General features: G+C 33.5%; 1 protein-coding gene across 2 annotated transcripts; it reads left to right on the top strand.

Moving 5' to 3' along the window:
• Positions 1-10,780: 10,780 nt before the first annotated feature.
• On the top strand, positions 10,781-20,631 carry LOC6040111 (flightin). Of its 2 annotated transcripts, none has more exons than XM_038258791.1 (4): positions 10,781-10,929; positions 13,422-13,714; positions 18,697-18,779; positions 20,093-20,631. In XM_038258791.1, exons 2-4 carry the CDS (start codon positions 13,455-13,457, stop codon positions 20,134-20,136), a joined length of 387 nt encoding a protein of 128 aa, XP_038114719.1. In that variant the 5' UTR covers positions 10,781-10,929; positions 13,422-13,454; the 3' UTR covers positions 20,137-20,631. The 2 variants fall into 2 exon arrangements, with proteins under 2 accessions (XP_038114719.1, XP_038114718.1); XM_038258790.1 differs by lacking the exon at positions 20,093-20,631 and adding an exon at positions 19,192-19,749 and having other exon boundaries at positions 18,697-18,882.
• The last annotated feature ends 115 nt before the right edge of the window (positions 20,632-20,746 follow it).

Genomic DNA, 20,746 nt, shown 5'->3' with positions numbered 1-20,746 from the left:
TAAAGGTACATTTAAGGACACTTTGCTCAACGAAATATTATTTAACATGATTAAAATGAAAAAAAACAAAAAAAGGATAATCAAAATTTTATGCATTATTTATAAGAAATTCACAATGTAATTTCATAGCTACCGCAAAAAAGGTTATTTTATTTGTTTTCTTCCGACAAATCTCACCTGTACTTCGTCATAACAAACCCATTTGCCAAATGCGACGAATTTACGCAACCTTGTCAGGCACGTGTGCTTTGAAAAATCTCTACTAACAGGTACAACATGACGACAACATCGGCTCGCCGAGGAAGTTGTTTTTCCTTCGAGAAAATGAAACAACAAAAACAGTTGTTGCTTATTTATACTTCAGCTGGCAGGGCAGCGATGATTCCATGATGACTTAATCCTTTGTGAATACTTTTATTATTTTGGCAGTTGGGACTTGGCAAGGGTAAGGTGCTCGAATTTTGGAAATAAAAAATATTCTTACGGCCGTTCTTTTGTTTCCTAAAGAACTCAGTCCAAAATCAAGAGCTTCTACTCTGCAAATAATGCTATGAATACCAATTCTACTTGAAAATCCGAAAGTCACCCTTCGTTTCGGCTCAAACCACAGAGTAGAGATCATCTCCAAATTTTGGCAGCCAGCTGAGGAAATGAGGCGATAATTTCATTCTAGAACGACACCACCCCGGATTGAGCCATTTTCGCAGCTTGTTTCAGACGATGTCATATGCCCAGCTCAACTGTCAATACCTCTGGTGACACAGGACAGACGTTTCACGTCCAGAGAGACTTTTAAGTGACATTGTTTTACGGTTGTCGATCTTTTTTAGAATGTCAAAATTTTGACCTTTTTTTTAAAGGAAAATATGCATTTTAAAGTAGTTTCTTCCAGAATTTTCTTAGCTTGTTAACACAAATGTTGATTTCCCTTCACTTTTTTTATTCAATCGTTAAGAGACAGTAATTTATACAGAAAAAGACAAAAAATAGAAAGAAAGATTCAGTTGGCAACAGTTATTAGTTCAGGTGTTAGTTTAGACTACAGATAAAGCGCATATTTTTTCACGTTTCCTAAGATGTCTATATAAATATTATTTTTTGCAATTCCGTCGTGAAACTACTTACTTTTCCTGTCATTCTTGAACGACGAAATAGCCTACTTTTCTGTACCAAAAATAACAGAATCGAATAGCAACACTTTTAAAAATAAATGCTGAAAAGTTCCACTTTTCAGAACTCAAATGGGTGCTGAAAAGTCAAACTTTTCAGCACTAGTTTCGAAAAGTAACACTTTTGAACATTTTTTTTTTGCTTTAAACGATTTATTGGCAAAATACATGAAAATTTGACATAAAATGCCAATAAATCGTTTAAAGCAAAAAAAAATGTTCAAAAGTGTTACTTTTCGAAACTAGTGCTGAAAAGTTTGAACTGAAAAGTCTGAATTTGAGTTCTGAAAAGTGGAACTTTTCAGCATTTATTTTTAAAAGTGTTGCTATTCGATTCTGTTATTTTGGGTACAGAAAAGTAGGCTATTTCGTCGTTCAAGAATGACAGGAAAAGTAAGTAGTTTCACGACGGAATTGCAAAAAAAAATATTTTTTTGGAATATTGAGAGTCAAATGATTTTTTTTTTTGAGAAGATTCTTTCATCGCTGTAAATAATTATTTAAATGTTTTGAAACCTTCTCTTAACACAATATTTGTCACCTTGTTTCCAAACATATAAGTTAACTTTGTTAACATTTTCAGCATGATTAAAATAAAAACAAAAATCATTGGTAAACTGTTAGAATTGTACTGTTTAATTCAATTTACTACAATTATATTAGAGCAACTCTCTACCAGAACCGGAAATTAATTTCATTTGTATTTTGATTTGGCTCAAACTTTGTGAGGGCCTTTCCTATGACCAAATAAGCTATTTTGTGTCATTGGTTCACCCATACAAGTCTCCATACAATTTTGGCAGCTGTCCATACAAAAATGGTACGTAAATATTCAAACAGCTGTAACTTTTGAGTGAATTTTCTGATCAATTGTGTGTCTTCGGAAAAAAAATGTAAGTAATGTTTAGGACTATTGAGAAAAGAACAGGGACACGGAAAAAAATTGCAGATTTTTTAATTATCATTTTTTTTCACAAAAACTCAATTTATCATTTTTCGAGATTTTTTGATATGTTTTAGGGGTCAAATACCCATAACTTTTGAGCTATAGAGAAGTTTGGTCGAAAAAATTTGCAGCCGAGTTATGAATTTTTGAAAAAACATGATTTTTGGAAAAAAAATCTAATTTTTTATACCAAAAATAAATTTCACCTCAATTTTTATGTTAAATTAAATTTGCAATCGAAAAGTACTATACAGATTTTTTGATAAAGGGCTCCGTTTTCATGATAAAGCCACCGAAAGTTTAATTTTAATTTTTAAAAATAATGGTGAGTGACCATTTCTTTAATAATTTGCTATGAAATTGTCTAAGAGACATTGTAGATTGGACCTCTGGTTGCTGAGATACAGCTGCTTAAAGAAAAAAAAAATTACTTTAAGGTTTGACAGATTTAGCATTAATTCATCTCATGTACAAGGATGGTTCTCAAGGAAAAAATGATGATTTTTCAAAAGCAAATACCGTATTAAAAAAGATATATTTTTTTCAATTTTATCATAATCCAAAATCATAAAGACATTGAGTTGTGATTTTAAGACAACTGTAATGTTATGTAATGTAATTTACAACCACCATCTGAAAAATTGGTCCAAATTGGGATTTATGGATCATATAAAGATAACTGTTTCAGTCTTTTTTGAAAAAATGGTTTGATGAAAACTGTCACAATACATAAAAAATTAAAACATTGATTTCCAACCTTGCAAAATAAGAATATAAATCACTTAAAGAGAAAAAAAAATTGACCGAGCCACGTAGCCCAGTGGTTACGCTTTCGCCTCGTAAGCGGTAGATCGGGGTTCAAATCCCGGCTCGGACCAACACAACTGGTGATCTTTTTCCTTCTGGAATCGATTGCTTAGTAAAGGGAAGGTAGTGTATCGTTACAAACTGGACCTTATCACGACACCTTAGGGAGGCGACCTATGGTTAACATCAACCCTAACATGTTAACATTTAGTTGAGAATGAAACTGCCACTGAATCCGCTTTGTAAATGCCGGCCCCGATACTCTTCAAGGGTGTTCCCTTCAGGAACTGGGAAAGATTTACTTTTTTTTTACTTAAAGAGAAAATCCAATAAAAAAGCATCACTTAAATGACCTTCACTGGTGACGCCGATGACGCCAGTGTCATCCCACCGCCAACGAAGCGACGCGCCGAATCTATGCAAATTCCGCGGCCATCACGCTGTACAGGTGAGCATTGCATTTTTTTTTGCCAAAGTTATGCGAATTTACTGTGAACGGAGAGGCGGAAACCGTCGAGTCTGGCCAAATTTGCTGGCACGTTTATAAATTATGTCTCGTGGTGTCTGGCGAAAAGCGCAATGACCATCAATTCCTGGGTGGTATTTTTGGCTAGAAATTTTGAGGTGGGAAAAGATTGGAAATATTTTGATGGGTCACTTATGGTCAAAATTATTTCTTAAAGAATACATTATATCAATACTGTGTTAATGCATTCTGATATACCCTACCTTTTGAAGATGAAAATAGTAGTTTTGCAATTCCATCGTGAAACTACTTACATTTCCTGTCATTCTTGAACGACGAAATAGCTTTTTTTCTGTACCAAAAATAACAGAATCGAATAGCAACACTTTTCAAAATAAATGTGGAAAAGTTCTACTTTTCAGCACTCAAATGGGTGCTGAAAAGTTGAACTTTTCAGCACTTGTTTCGAAAAGTAACACTTTTCAACATTTTCTTTATTTAAACGATTTATTGACAAAATACATGAAAATTTGACTTAAAATTTCACTCAGTGTGTGTTTTTTGGAATTGCAAAAAATGTTGTATGGAACTCGTTGCAAAACTTGATTTTTTCAGCACTCTTCGTATTTATCCAACTCGGTGAACCTCGTTGGATAAATGTACGACTCGTGCTGAAAAATCCTCTTTGCAACTTGTTGCATAAACTACTTTTAATCTTCATAAACAGGTTAAATATTTTATAGATAATATATTTAAAAAAAATCAGATAAAAAGAAAAGATGATGACCTCGTGGTTTATAGATGATCCCTAAAGAACTTTTTTTACATTTTCAAGAGATTTGTTGAAGGAATGCAAAACATTTAAAAGGCTATTACTTTATTTTCAAAAATTTAGAGGTGGAAAATATGTTCACCCCCAAAGCTCTTCTCTGATATCAACCAATTTTATGCTCATGTTTTCAAATATTTTTTGTGATTATTTTATACACTTACTTTGCTTTATAATTTCTCAATTTAAATTAAAATCAAAAGTAGTATTTTTACACAATTTATACAAATTTGAAAAACTTGTCGAAAAAATTATACAACGAACAAAAAAACATTTGTGTATTAAATATATACATTTAAATTTGTACTGCGATTGTTTATTATTTTGAACATAATGGTAAAAAGAATTAATGTGAACATTCTATTTATTATTTTTTCACAAGACATTCTGATGGACATGATACACAAATAATTGTCAAGCTCAACACATCACAAAGGATTTTTCATTATTAGAGAAAATGTTCATCACAGGTAAAACTAAAGCCAACATTTCATCTGCCTTTGCTCAATCATCCTTCACGCAAAAGAGACCCAGGCTTACTGTTCAACTTCCCCCCTACTAGAGCTTGACTAATTATTGCGGGCAAATTGTTCACGGCGGCGTGGCAGATGCAATAATCCCACACCAAGCGACTCGATGATTTGGTGGAAGCGCATGGCCCTTAGTCGGTTCGACTCACTATGCTAGTCCGAGTCACCATAACTTGGCACCGATTCAGGAGTCGAATTCGCGCGACGACGACCTAGTCCGATGGTTGTCGATAAGTCGCGACACTTTGATATCGGCGGATAGCGCGAAATCATTCGTCGGATCCTTGACTAAGCCAAACTAAGCCAAAGATCAAAACGAAAGTGTGTTACCAGGGCGCTTGCAGTCTGCAAAGAAATAGTTTGAATCGCTATGGGGCTTATGTCACCAGAAAAAAAAAAAATACGAACCTGAATCGTCTTTGACCACGATTGTTTAAAGTACTTTTCATGGTCTTAAATTTCGTTCTAATTGGATCTTGTTAAGCTATTCTGACAGAATGTCCTTCACATGTCAAAAAAGGCGAAACAATCCCCCTCAGCAAAAGACACACCAAAATGCTGCCAAATGAGCAAAATTCTTCTAGAAATTGTTTTCTGCAAGATTAGTTTCGGTAAGACAGTAGCGGATAGCGGGACTGCTATAAATAATCTTCGAGAATTATCTAATAGACGGTTTGCGGTTTCACGATGGCAGCGCACAGGTAGCGCACGTCGTTGTCCACTTTCCTCATCATTTGACGAATTTTGGCCATTTGGTTGATGAAAGGGATTGTTTACGCCAGCGGTCGCACTTTCCTTCAAAGAATGTTTGGGCAAGATCGTTTCATGTCTTGTATGGATTTATTTGTGGTTACTTTACTTTGTTGTTCATTTTTCTTAAAGAGTTACTTTTCCTCATAAAATGTCCAACGAATCAAGGTGTAACAAATCTTTGCTATATAGGGTGAAATAAACTGGAGATCTAAAAATTATATCTCAGGTTTCCATGATTATTTTTTATTCATTCGAATATATTTTTAACCAGATTTTGTTTAAAATAAAAAAAGTTAAATAAAAGCATCAAAGTGGAGGGCTCAAAATGGTTTTTCTTTTTGGTTGTTGTAGATTCCTGGTGGCCACAGTACCCAAATCCGGTTCCGGTCCAGGTCGGTTTTGGAAATTGAACATCCTTAGTTTTTTTTTTGAGACCAACGAAAAACTAGAATTATGTCGAATTTTTAAAGTTTGGGGTCGAGCCGTTAAAGCTAGGATTGTCTACAGTTTATTTGTTTTGGCAAATATGTATTTATATTATAAATGTAATCTCAGAAAATTTCAGGGCTCTAGCATTTACTTATCAAAAGTTCTTGCAAATTTAATTGGCAAAAAGGCAGAAAAGAAACCCAATACCCTAGGAAGGTTAATAAAAAAACAGGAATTTTAACTTGGAACACTAGTTTCACTAGCACACACTTTCCATCTCTTTCTATCGAAAAAAAGATAATTATTTCAACTTTTATTTTCCAAACCAGAAAATTTTAATTTGGTTGCTGAGCCAAAACATTTTTGAGGAGGAAAACATTTTTTTCTTAATTACGATGGCAAATTTTAATTCATGTTTTTGTCTTCCCGAGCAGACGGAAATAATCTGGGAATAACATTTTTTGATATTTGAAAATACTAGGCCAATAACATTTTACGTTATTTATAACAAGATTTGTTATTCGTCGTTATGATTTTGTTGTTATTGGAATGTTATTGTAATAACAGACTAATAACATTTTTAGTTATTCTTCGAACAAATCTTTGTTATTAATTTTTGTTATTTTAACAACTAATCCGATCATCCCAATAACAGTTGGAGTTATTCTTCCATAACAAAAAATGTTATTCCAAAGTTGTTTTGGCTTTCAACCAATACCAGACCAATAACAAATTTTGTTATGATAACATAAACCGTTATTAAACCATTATGTTGAAATTGATTTTTCAGGAAGATTCCATGATTTTTTTATTCAAAAGTTTCAAAAGAGAAGCTTTATTTATTAGCTCAGTTACGCATCTACCGAAAATTTATATTGCATTAATGCATTTTTGAAAACATTCTTTTTCCGAAAGTATAATGTCTTTTTTAGATTTGTGGTTCCAAAATCCAAATTTACAGAAAGTTTAAAAGTGCCCTATGCCATTGAACAAACAATAATAAGCTAAATATAACGTACCGTCAGTGGGGGTGACATTGGGTCTGGGGGGTGAGATTGGGTCAAAGTGATTTTTTACGGATTTTACCGTTTCTCTGGTTCTTCTCAATGAAAATGAATTCTTTTGAAAGGGTTGTGTAGAGGACATCTTAAGATGAGTTCGCTGGAAAAAATCTCGTGCCTAGAACAAATCCTGTTATTTTGGCAGCTGTCGAAAGTTGGGGTACGGTTTTGGCCAAAAATGACCTCTCGAAAAATCATTTTTATAATATTTTTGTTAGAATTGCTCGAAAACTACCCAAATGTTTGAAAATCTCCACTTCAAACATTGTAGCGTGTCAATACGATTCCCTCGAACAAGAAACACTGTTGGATAACTTGTTTTTACCATATCGTTGTATTTGAGCATCATTTTAGTTTCATTTGACCCAATGTAACCCCCTTTAAGGGGTGAGATTGGGTCAATTTTCAAACAATTGGCATTTAAGGTAGTGTTCATCAAAATCCACCATATTTTGGGAAAATGTTAGTAAACTATCTAAGAATAAATCTACGTTGAAAGATTTTCGATGTTATTTAAATGGTTTTTGTTATTAAGAAAATACGAGAGGCATATCGTTTTTTGACCCATAGTCACCCCACTGACGGTATGTGAAACAGTTGATTAACTATGAGTTAACGACTAGGAATGATGGAATGATTTTTTTCAGCTGTGATGTTTTTTTTATAAAATCTTTAAATAAAATTTACAATAAGATTATCATAATTATCAAAATAATATGCAAAACGCCTGATTATGTCGCAATATTTAACCAAACCCAGGAAATTAAACAAAAATGTTCATCAATATTTTATAACAATTACTGTACTGATTTGGTTTTGATAGGTTTTGTTGTGTTCTTGTTTTCATTGTTTATTTGATAATTTGTGGGTCTCGTGGCGCAGGGGTAGCGGCTTCGGCTGCCGATCCCGATGATGCTATGAGACGCGGGTTCGATTCCCGCCTTATCCGCTGAGCTTCTATCGGATGGTGAAGTAAAACGTCGGTCCCGGTTTCTCCTGTCTCGTCAGAGGCGCTGGAGCAGAAATCCCACGTTAGAGGAAGGCCATGCCCCGGGGGGCGTAGTGCCAATAGTTTCGTTTCGTTTTTTTTGATAATTTTGTTTAGATAATTTCCGCTATTTACTCCTAATTGCGGATTTTACAATGCAATCAGAATTTGATAACTATTTCTATTGTCATAACGTTAGAAATAGTGGTTAGGTGAATTATTTTTCACTTATTTTCCAGACTTAAGAGCATTTTGATAAATTTAATTTTAATCTGATATAAACTACCGAATACAACTTAACTTCCAAAATCGATTGGTAAAGTGGTAAATGAAATTACTTTTGTTGTTTTGTTTGTTAATTGTTAATACGAGAGTGTAAAAGATTCCTTAATTTCCTAAAATTCTGTCAAAAATATGTTTAAAATTGATCATCACTAGTGACAGCAACAAAATAGGGAAATGTTTTTTAGTGTTACTCAAATTGTCGCTTATTTTCAAAATATGGTACCTTGACTCATTTATTTCGATTTTCAATATTTAATAAAATTCAAATAAATATTCAAATCTTTGATCTTTATGATAAAAATTTTAATAATTCTAATAAAAATATAACTTAATTATCAACAGTACATAAAATTTGTAATGTAATTTAATCAGAGCGATCTGAAAATTGTCCCGCCCGTGTGTATCAATCGGACCGCGCACTAGACTCACAATCCTGAGGTCGCTGGTTCAAATCCCGCGGCGGGCGCTCTAAAATTCTTTGTGTAAATATGGGTATTCGGCGCCGTCGATCCGTGCCATACTTCCATACACTTAGGAGCCCAGGGCGGCGAAGCCCTTGTAAATAAAAGGAAGAATCTAGTGGTTGATACTAGCAATGGTGGCCGACAGCTATAAAGTCAACTTCGTTTCGTTTTTCATCTGAAAATTTTACAGATGTTTACAGAAGAAGTAAGGCCGCTGCAAATGTTTTTTGAAGTTTATCTCCCTCGACTTTAGTCGGGGTCGAGGGGGGGGCAAAAAATAAAAAAAATATAAAAATTTTAATAACAAGCTATGGCCTTCACATTTGAATGAAAAAAGTGTTTTAAAGTGCATTTTACACCTGCCCAGTTGTTTTGCAATCATTAGTTTTCAAAATATTCAATTATTGAAGGGTTTTTTTTTCGCCGGAAAAAAGAAATTTTTTGCGCTGCTGTACATTGGAATTCCACAAAAATTGAAAATAGACATGCTAAATATGGTTTTAAATGCAGGAAATTGCAGTTCTAGTTGTTTTCAGTTAGTTAGACTTCTATTTCCTTTTAAATTTTGAAGTCAGTAGGGTGTATTAACAAAATCGATTTTCTAGCACAAAAATTTTTCAGTCCCTTTTGGGGTCCTAAAAACTCTCCAGGGTTTGAGATAGATTGGTTAAGTCCTCACATTGCGCAAAGCGATTCAATTTTTCGTATAAATTTGTATGAGAAAAATATTTTTTTTGCAATTCCGTCGTGAAACTACTTGCTTTTCCTGTCACTCTTGAACGTCGAAATAGCCTACTTTTATGTACCAATAATAACTGAATTGAAATGGGTGTTGAAAAGTTGAACTTTTCAGCTCCTTTTTCGAAAAGTAACACTTTCAACATTTTTTTGATTTAAACGATTTATTGACAAAATACATGAAAATTTGACTTCAAGTTTCACTTAATGGGTGTTTTCGGAATTGCAAAAAATGTTGTATGGAACTCGTTGCAAAACTTAATTTTTTCAGCACTCTTCGTATTTATCCAACTCGGTGAACCTCGTTGGATAAATGTACGACTCGTGCTGAAAAAATCCTCTTTGCAACTTGTTGCATAAACTACTATTTTGAATTTTAATTTTTAAAATCCACGTTTTACGCTATATCAAAACCGGATTCATATTTTGATGCTCTGGAGTGTGTTCTACAACCCGAAGAGAATATGGTGCTAACTTGCTCCTGAAAGAAGATACAGCGTCCTCAAAACTCATCTAAAACGTGATTTTCGAGCAAAAAACACGCTTTAGACGAGTTTTGAACACGCTGCATCTTTTTATAGGAGCAAGTTAGTACCATACTCTCTTCGGGAAAGTTGTAGAGCACGTTCCAGAACATTCGAATATGAATCCGGTTTTGATATAGCAAGAAACGTGGATTTTTTAAATATAAAAAATAAAAATAAATGATTTTTCTGAGGACTGAACCAATCGTTTTCAAACTTTGGGGAGTTGTATAGGACCCCATAAGGAACCAAAAAGTTGCTGTGCTCACTGAATTTGGACAACTTTATTTTTTTCCATGCAACCATGTTACACCCTAATGGATCACATGTAAGATCCGAGTATAATTTTTGCGGACATTCAAAAACCACTCTTAAAAATCTAAAAAAAAAACTTAAAAACCATTAAAACACAACTTAACTTAGGATTACAAGATCCTCAAAAAATTATTTAAAAAATACATTTATGACTGGAAAAGTTAAATGAAGAAAACAATTAAATAATTTGGGTGTTTTTGGATTGGTTCATAGTTTACCTAAACCTCGTTAAAACCATCATAAACCAAGTGTGTTGATCTTAGGCGATCGATGACGACGATCTTCTAGCGCGTTTTCCGCTTAAAAACCGCAAGCCACAGAAAAAAGGAAGGAAAAATCTACCTGTCGGTCGTAAAACAAACGGAAAAAACGATCGCACCCAGCTGTTTGATGTCGTTACGGCTTACCCTGCGCTAAGGACCTATTCGGCACTAACGGGCAGAGGAAAGGCGAAGTGAAGCCGAACGTGTGCCGCCTCGTGCCATCTCGCTCTGATTTTCCACACTAGCGGTGATCGTCGTCGTCCAACCGACCGACCGACCGTTGCCAATTTAATAATGATTTAGTCGAAATCAAGTTAGTCTCTTTGTTCATTCCACCGGATTAACAAGTAACGTTCTCTCAGGTACGCGAAGAGGGGGAGACAAATAGTTTGTGATAAAGTAGTTGGTGATTTTTGTGATTCAAAGTTTGTGACTCTTGGATTAGTGATTGTGTTAAGGCATAAAGAAATATTAAAAGGATTATGGACTGTTATGATAGTGACAATTAAGTGAATAGAAGAGTGAATTAAACAATTACGTGAAAAATGTGCAGCAGAATGTGTTTCATACCAGGAAAACTCATCGATTATTTGAATAAATGATAAAAAATTTGACATAAGAAAACATTGGATAAAAACCATTTGTTACGCAACATATTCTTTTTTAACCAAATAACTTATCGCTCGTATGCTAAATTAACTGGAAGAAATGCATATCAAACTCCAAAATGCCAAGAGATTAATGCATTGATTTGGTTTCACATGAATATTTCAGCACAATTTTTTTAATATATTTTTCAATTTCAGTTTTATTTACTCAGATAAATTAAAGATTTCATGACGCAAAATATCATAAGTTTTTATTATTATTAAGATTTCTGGAAATTTTCAGTTCAAACAGAGAAAATTGTAAACTTATGATTTTTCTTATTCAACATTTCACATAAAAAAAATCATGGGAGTAGTTCTCTCAGATTTCGGACATTGGATTTTTTTTTTTTTGTATTTTTTAATCCGACTGAAACTTTTTTGGTGCCTTTGGTATGCCCAAAGAAGCCATTTTACATCATTAGTTTGTCCATATAATTTTCCATACAAATTTGGCAGCTGTCCATACAAAAATGACGCATGAAAATTCAAAAATCTGTATCCTTTGAAGGAATATTTTGATCGATTTGGTGTCTTCGGCAAAGTTGTAGGTATGGATATAGATTACACTGAAAAAAATGATACACGGTAAAAAATATTGGTGATATTTTATTTAACTTTTTGTCACTAAAACTTTTTATTTTTTGAAATGTTTTAGAACATTCAATATTACGCCCTTTTTAAATGTTTGTCTTGTTTTAAAAATTTCGGTATTTTTTTTTCGAAGAGATTGGAAAATTTCACGAATGTTGTACATTTTAACATTGGAAATCGGACCATTAGTTGCTGAGATATCGACATTAGAAAATGGTAGGTTGTTTGGGTAAGACTTAGAAAACATCAATTTTCCTGTTTTTAAACACTTGCATGGCAATATCTCAGCAACTAAGGGTCGTATCAACAAAGTTCAAAAAAACAAAATAAAGATAATTTTCTCAGCTTTTCAAAAATATTTTTTTCAAAAGTGGGCAAACATGTGCACTTATTTAAAAAAATGAAATATTGCGACTATTTTCAAAAAAGTCACCAAGAAATAGATTCAACTTGAAAACGGTGCACTTTATCAAAATATCACTAAAGTACTTTTTGATTGCAAATTTGATTTTACATCGAAAAATGAAGTTGAAAAATTTTTGCGATCAATTTTTCAATTTTTTGAAAAATTTTGTATTGATTCAAAAAAATTCAAAAGTTTGCAATTTATGTCCTCTTAAACATAAAAAAATAAAAATAGTGTTTGCAAAATCAAGTTCTAGTGACAAAAAGTTAAATAAAAAATCACCAAAAATTTTTTACCGTGTATCATTTTTTTCAGTGTAGTCCATATCCATACCTACAACTTTGCCGAAGACACCAAATCGATCAAAATATTCCTTCAAAAGATACAGATTATTGAATTTTCATACATCATTTTTGTATGGACAGCTGCCAAATTTGTATGGAAAATAATATGGACAAACTAATGATGGAAAATGGCTTCTTTGGGCACACCGAATGCACCAAAAAAGTTTCAGTCGAATTAAAAAATACAAAAATTAAAATTCTAAAAAAGACCGATTTTGTAGAGAATTGTTTTTATAAATCTAAAAAATTGTTTCCGAGAAATGTTTCATTCAAATATTTAAAGTTACGTTATTTTTTTCTTTTTTTTTTGTTGAAAATATAAAAAAGCCAAAAGTTAGAAAATAACAAAACTTGATATCACAAGACTTTTATTCTGTTGTACAAATGTATTTTTGTCAAGAATAAGATCAATCAATTGTCCCCAATAAAAGTCATTAGAGGACATTGGCCCATCAGCAGATCGCAAAGCACGCACTTTTGCCAAACCCCCTCAACTCTTAGCTTCTTAAAAATAGTTGTGATTAGCAAGTTGGTACCACGGTCGAGTGTCATCACACCCCCTCTGCCTGCAAGTGGGCGCGCCGAACCAAGTACAAGAATGCAGCAAATGTCCTCTTTCGAATTCTAATTTTACTGTGACTCTCGAAATCCGTGTGCATTAGTTTTCACTGTTTTCTTATTTTTACTTTTGCTCTCATTATTGTCACCGCCAGACATTTGGCTCCGTCGATTGATTTATTTTCGGTGTTCGAAGCGCGACTTAAGGTGCCATTTCCGCACCTGCAAGATCTACGGAGTGTGACTTGGGTTGTTTCGTTGCCCGCTTGAAAACAGTATTTTTTTTTTCTTTGCTCCTTTAACAGAAAGTAGCGCCAACCAGGGGGGCACTCAACACCATGGCAACAGCCAAAGTCGTCGTAAAGGACACCCGCGGGGCCGACGCACTGGATTTGGTCGACGACTTCAACCGGCGCAAGCTGACCCTCAACAAGCACTGGGTGCGTCCGACGTTCCTGCAGTACCGCTACATGTACAACTACCGTTACAACTACTACGACGACGTCATCGATTACCTGGACCGGCGGGCCCGGGGAGCCCCCGGCGAGATCCCGCGTCCCCAGTACTGGGCCGAGCGGGTTCTGCGAACCGAGCGGAAGTGAGTAGCATTCTGTGGATTTTTCAGCTGACTACTAAAAAAATAATAAAGAAAATAATGATTATGAACAAAGTTCATGGCATCGAAAAGCATGAAGTTCAACCTTTATCGGGCAAATTAAAAAAAAAAAAAATGTTAAGGGTGCACAGCAACCAAGGATGTTGTTATCTTCTTATTCAAAATTTGTCAAATTTACGGACCCAATCCAAGTACAAGAATCTTATTCTTAAAAAAGTCAAATTTTGCTGTAAATAACATTGAAGATAGTAATTTAGGGAATGAATAAAAAATCATATCGATAGTTTCTGTACATTTGAAGATACAAAAATCTGGTTGATGTGCACCGTTAACGTTTGTATGTCAAATCTTCCAAAATTGTACAATTCAATCAGAACAGTTATTTTTTTTATTGTTACTAAACCTCAAAGAACCCTCTAAAATTTTGGAGCAGTCGTGCAGACCCGGCTTTTCACAAAACATTTTTATTTTGTAAAATGGCTGTTTTGCATATCCAGCCACCCTAATGTTTAACTAAGGCTATCGACTGTTTGTTTTTTTTTTCTTACCGTACGGATTTTTGACCCTCTTCGCGGGATTATAACAGGCCGGATTTTTTGTTCAATCCTGTTTTTGCGGATTTAAGTTAATACAATATAAAACTTATTTTAATTTAAATCCTTCTTGATTTGTTCAAGGCCCTTGCTAATAAGACATTTTTATATAACTGTCATTTTGATTTTAAAATAATATTTTGGGTAATTTTGTGGGTCTACTTCAGTTAGGGATCGTTTTTTTTATTACGTTGCGTAAATTGTCTTTTTTGTGTTTTTGAACCCATCAAAAAATGACAATTTTGATTATTTGATTTAAAAAAAAAACTCCAGTTCTTTTCAGATTTGCAAGAGATGATTTTCCTGCTGATCTAAAGCTGGTGAAAATCGGTGAAAGCCTGAATGTAGCAATGTCCCCTAAAAAACTGAGTGTTATTCCCCTAAAAAACTGAGTGGTATTCTGTTTAGGTCTCAAATTTAAAATTTTACTCAATATTTCCTTCACTTTTTTTTATGCCATTGGGTCATATCGACTAAATGTACGGATTTTTGTTCAGCAAGAGTTGGCAGCCTTATATACCCATTTTCGAATCCCTTGCCCATTTCAACGATAACATTACAAAAAGAATTCAATTACCGTAAACCGGGGTGACATTGATAGGATTTCAATTAATTTTTGGAATATATTTTAAGATTCTTATTTTTAAAACATTTACTGGGGTGGCCACACAAAGCCCATGCACTATTCCTGAAAAAAAGTTTTTTCAATGGTGTTTAAAAATAGTTATAAAAAAATTCTTATTTTGAATTCCGGGGTCATGTTAACATCAGATTTAAGGTGTTCTAACTTTATTTTTACGTCAAATGTATCATTACTAAGGTTGCTGATATTGTTTAAAAAAAACTCAATGTTCATATTTTGTTAACTAAGTTTACAAGCTTTTTTACAAAATATATACAAATTTTAGGTAACATTGTTAAACAGTCAGAATTTTGCCTGACATTTGCTTAAAACTAATTTGGTTTGTAAGATAATCAATTTATAATGCATTTTAAACTGAATTCGAAGCATGAATCAAAACGTTCACATTTTGATGAAATTTGTTGAACTGAAAATTTCTATAAATTTGGAGTTTTTTTAAAATTATGTTTCAAAAACACATATTTTTCCATATTTACAAAATTATTTTACCATCTCCTAGTGGAAAATTGATAAACGAAAAATGCATTCCGTTTTCCGTTTCAAAATCATGTTCGTTGAGAAAATTATGACACATTGAGAAGATTAAAATAATGCATCAACATTTTCTTAATTATAGTCAACGAACATTTGAAACTTTTCAAAATTTTAATTTTATTTTTAAAGAGTAACTTTGTACACTTCTTGTTCTATTCATTTTGCGGGAAAATCTCAAACCTATCAAAGTCACCCCGTTTTAGGGTACCTACAAATTATGACCAAAGGAGATAAACATTATTTTTATATCAAGTTTTGTTAAAATACGTTCTTCATACTAGAATCTATCATCAACACATTACTGATAACGACTTGGTAAATCTAAATTTTTAAAAATTGTTTAATTTCATATGTTTTGGAGGATAGAGGGCCCTTCAAAAAAAATCACATAAAGCAACCGAAAAAAATGAATTTAAGCCCGTTAACGTAAATAAACAAAAAAAATATGGGGCAATAATAATTATTGCTGAAAATTTAAATTAAATATTTTGAAAACTCATACTTTTCGTTTAAAAAAAGGAAACTAATGCTCGGTGGGTAATTCTCCGCCAACTCACACAGCAGTTGCCCCGACCCCTCTTCGATTTGCGTGAAACTTTGTCCTTAGGGGTAACTTTTGTCCCTGATCACGAATCCGAGGTCCGTTTTTTGATATCTCGTGACGGAGGGGCGGTACGACCCCTTCCATTTTTGAACATGTGAAAAAGGGTGTTTTTCAACAATTTGCAGCCTGAAACGGTGATGAGATAGAAATTTGGTGTCAAAGGGACTTTGTGTAAAATTAGACGCCCGATTTGATGGCGTACTCAGAATTCCGAATAAACGTATTTTTCATCGAAAAAAACACTAAAAAAGTTTTAAAAATTCTCCCATTTTCCGTTACTCGACTGTAAAAATTTTTGGAACATGTCATTTTATGGGAAATTTAATGTACTTTTCGAATCAACATTGTCCCAGAAGGGTCATTTTCATTGAACAAAATTTTTCATTTAAAATTTCGTGTTTTTCTAACTTTGCAGGGTTATTTTTAGAGTGTAACAATGTTCTACAAAGTTGTAGAGCAGACAATTACAAAAATTTTGATATATAGACATAAGGGGTTTGCTTATAAACATCACGAGTTATCGCGATTTTACGAAAAAAAGTTTTGAAAAAGTTGGTCGTCATCGATCATGGCCATTCATGGCCACCCGCATTGACACGGACGACGAAACAAAGAGAAACGCAAAAAGTAACTTTTTAAAACTTTTTTCGTAAAATCGCTATAATCGTGATATTAACAAACCCCTTATGTCTATATACAAAATTTTGTAATTGTCACTCTACAACTTTATTTGTTATTTTACACTCTAAAAAAATAACCCTGCAAAGTTAGAAAAACACAGAAATTTTAAAATGAAAAATTTTGTTCTAAATGAAAAAATGACCCTTCTGGGACAATGTTGATTCAGTACATTAAATTTCCCATAAAATGACATGTTCCAAAATTTTTACAGTCAAGTAACGGAAAATGGGAGAATTTTAAAACTTTTTTTAGTGTTTTTCGATGAAAATACGTTCGGAATTCTGAGTACGCCATCAAATAATTTTACACAAAAGTCCCTTTGATTTTAAATTTCTATCTCATCATTCAGGCTGCAAATTGTTGAAAAACACCTCTTTTTTCGCATGTTATAAAAAAGAAGGGTTGTACCGCCCCTCCGTCACGAGATATCAAAAAACGGACCTCGGATTCGTGATCAGGGACAAAATTTACCCCTTAGGACAAAGTTTCACGCAAATCGAAGAGGGGTCGGGGCAACTTTTCCCGATTTCGTGTGAGTTGGTAGAGAATTACCCCGGTATGGAAACTGAGTTTTTGCACCTTTAAATTTAATTTGAAGTTTAAAAAAACTTGCAAATCTTTTCTTGTTTCTTTCAATTCAAAAAAATACAAAATAGTTTTAAAACCTTCGCCATTTTTCGTTACTTGACTGTTAATTGTTTTGGGACATGTAATTTTATGGGAAATGTTATGTTTTTATTGAATATACAAAAACCTAGAAGAGGATTTTTTTTTTCATTTAGAAAAACAAAATTTATTTAAAAATTTAATATTTTTCTAACTTTGCAGGATTATTTTTAAGCGTGTAACAATGTTCTACAATGTTGTGGAGCAGACAATTTGCAATTTTATGTTAGGATATGTTAGGTTTATAATTTGTTCTAAGTAGAAAAATAAAAAGTATTGTTTATGCTTTTTACTTAAACATATTTTTGAACAAATCTGTACTTTTTTTTATTGCAATAAACCAATTTCTTTTTTTCTGGGTGTTTCTAAGTACCCCTGGCTCAATGTGGACCTTTGAAAAAACTCCGGAAAACTTCTTAATATAAAATAAAATCAATTATATTTATTGATTATTCTGAACGATTCGTATCTGAATGAATTGATAGAAATACAGCCCAGACTCGGTTATTCAAAGCCTTGATTATCTGAATTTTCGATTATCCGAAGTTCGATTATCCGAAGGATTATACAATTTTTTTCTGTTTTTTTTTTTTCTTACTTTTGACATCATATTCGTCCTCATTTTAGTCAAATTTGAATTTTTGTATGTGTTTTAAATTAAAAAATGCTAATTTCAATATTTCATCACCGCCAATTTGGCCGCCATTTTGGATTTTAAATTTTTAAAAAGATCAAATTTAATGCATCATAATTTCTATTTTGCGAGACCATTTCTTATCATTTTGTTGGCACACGCAGTGACTCACGCGAGAAACCCTCAAACGTTTAATGATGATCGCCAAAATCAACTTTTCACTTTCGCTTACTTTTTCACGGCGCTTTCGATACAAAACTGTCCCCAACTTTCGGCAACATTTTCCTTTGCACATTAGTTGCCCACTCACTTAAAAAATAATCCCAAAACATGTAAATAATTAGCAAGCGCCATCTAAAAAACAAACGCGCCAAGTCTTTTGACGTTTCAATTTCGACGACCCATTTCAATCGAAGGCTGAAGAAAACCGAGCGAAAAGCGAAGGCAAAAAAAGAACAAAGGGTGGCTACCAACACCACAACACAAAAAAAGACAAAGAAAAAAAATGTTATTCAATTAACCGAAGTGAAATTTTGCAAAAGCCTTCTAATAATCGAGTAATTCGTCAAATACACATTTTACATTGTCTTCCCCATTTGCTCCTTCCAGAGAACCCAAGGACATCGAGACGATGTACAACTACACCAACATCGGCCTAAAGCGGGACGAAAAGAGGCTGACGTACACCCTAAGTAATCAGATCAAATCGTACAACGTTCACTCCAAGCGCTACCTTAACAGCAAATACGCCCGAATTCTGTAATCTGGTTGAAGAGTCTACGTCACTCCTACCAGTAATGGCCTATCTACAATCACTTAGCTTAGAACATCTAAGTAAAGTAGTTACTTAGGAAAGTCTGCAACTTACGTTCATCATCCACAATCAACTTAGAAAACTTGCTGGGCTGATATACGTTGCTATGCAGTTGTTTGTTTACCTTTGATATGGAAACGTCAACTTACCGTAGATTTTGAAATTTTCCAAACCAAACGTCAGTTTCTAATTTGATTACTTTTCCATTGTAGAAGCTCGGCTTCATTTCCATTGATTCAAATTCCTAAGCTAAGTGAAATTTTCTAAGCTAAGTGATTGTAGATAGGCCATAACATACAAAAAACCATGCAAAACCAACCAGTTCAAGGAACAACTACCAACCAAAAAAACACGGAACCGCTTTAAAAACCTAACCAAGGCAGATTGGAGTAGGCGACGAGACTAAAACAGGACCCCTGAAGTCGATCATCTGTCGGAGAGATAAAAAAATAATGCTTTTAACGCAGCAACCGGCGCCCACGAAACTGCCTGCAAAAAAATAGCAAAAATTTCCCAAAAATGCCAAAAAATCCCAGCTAAAATGCACCTTTTTCATTATTGATAAAACTACCAAAAGTAACCCTAACCTAAAACTGCAAAATCCCCAGCGAAACTTTCAAACAAAAGCCACCCCACCCCCAAGCCAAAGCATCCAAACGAAACAGAAAAATAACAGAGAGACTAAACAAACAAACGAAAACAAACAAAATACGACACTTCTGCTTAACCGGCGAAGCAAGCGGGGACAAAACGACCTCGTTGTTTTAGTAGAACCATTTTGTCCTGATTTATCTTATCTAACCTACTAGCTATTTGCATATCCTAGCCCTTAAGTGAGAGACACGTTTTAGAAGAAGAAAAAAAAAAGAAGCAAGATACCAAATATTTTACTCTAATAATAACAGTACAGCAAACTTATCGCTAACTACTAAGCGCGCACCTTAACCTTAGCCAACTCACCGTCACGAAAGACGCCTGCTGAGTTTTTATACATAATCACAACCAAGATTAACCGTTTGATTTTTTTTTATATGATCTACTTTTTCAATGTTTTCTTTGCAAGTTTTAAGAAAATCACAACGCTCATTTAATATATCTTAGCTTTAACACTTAACTCGCATAATAATTGAAGGCAATATCTTTTCTTATTGTACCTTATACCAACCATAATCTTACTTTATAATCTTATAGGTAGAAGTCCATCTGTGAGATATTATTTGTATCGAATCTGGTAAGGGTTTCGTCCCCCTTAACAGGAAAACAACAACAACAACAACAAAAGAATCATCAAAATAAAAAGCAACCGAAACACCAACATCTGCATCATCAACAAACAACGGCAGCAACACACCATCCAGCAAAATGCTTTGTTGATTTGTGATAAAATTAGATCTAGAGATACGAACAAAAAAAAAAACTTTCACGTTACAGTATGCATACTTCCTGCGCAAAAAGAAACCGGATTTATTGATTGTTTTGGGAACTAAAGTTCTGGTGTGTGCGTGCAATGCACCAGAACGTCGCAACGTTTAAACCGACTATTCTGGTAGCTGCATTCTGCAAAAACAGTGCAGTCAAATTTACTTTTAAACTTTTATTTAACTACTACTTTCGTGCAACTCTATCCCCTCTACCCTAAGCAAATATCCGTCTAATTGAGGAAAAAAAACTTTCTGTAAAAAAATGAGTTTATAGTTTACACCGATTGCGCAAGATTCTTGCAAGCAAAAACTAAAAGAAAAAAAAGAAATACAGAAAATCCCAATGAAGAGAACAAAATAAAATAGTGTTTGTTTTATTGGAAGTGCACACATACAAAAGACATCTGTCAGATTGCATGTAGGT

This window comes from Culex quinquefasciatus, chromosome 3, assembly GCF_015732765.1.
Source record: "Culex quinquefasciatus strain JHB chromosome 3, VPISU_Cqui_1.0_pri_paternal, whole genome shotgun sequence".
NCBI classification, from domain to species: domain Eukaryota; kingdom Metazoa; phylum Arthropoda; class Insecta; order Diptera; family Culicidae; genus Culex; species Culex quinquefasciatus.
This window is presented reverse-complemented; position numbering and strand designations above follow the sequence as displayed.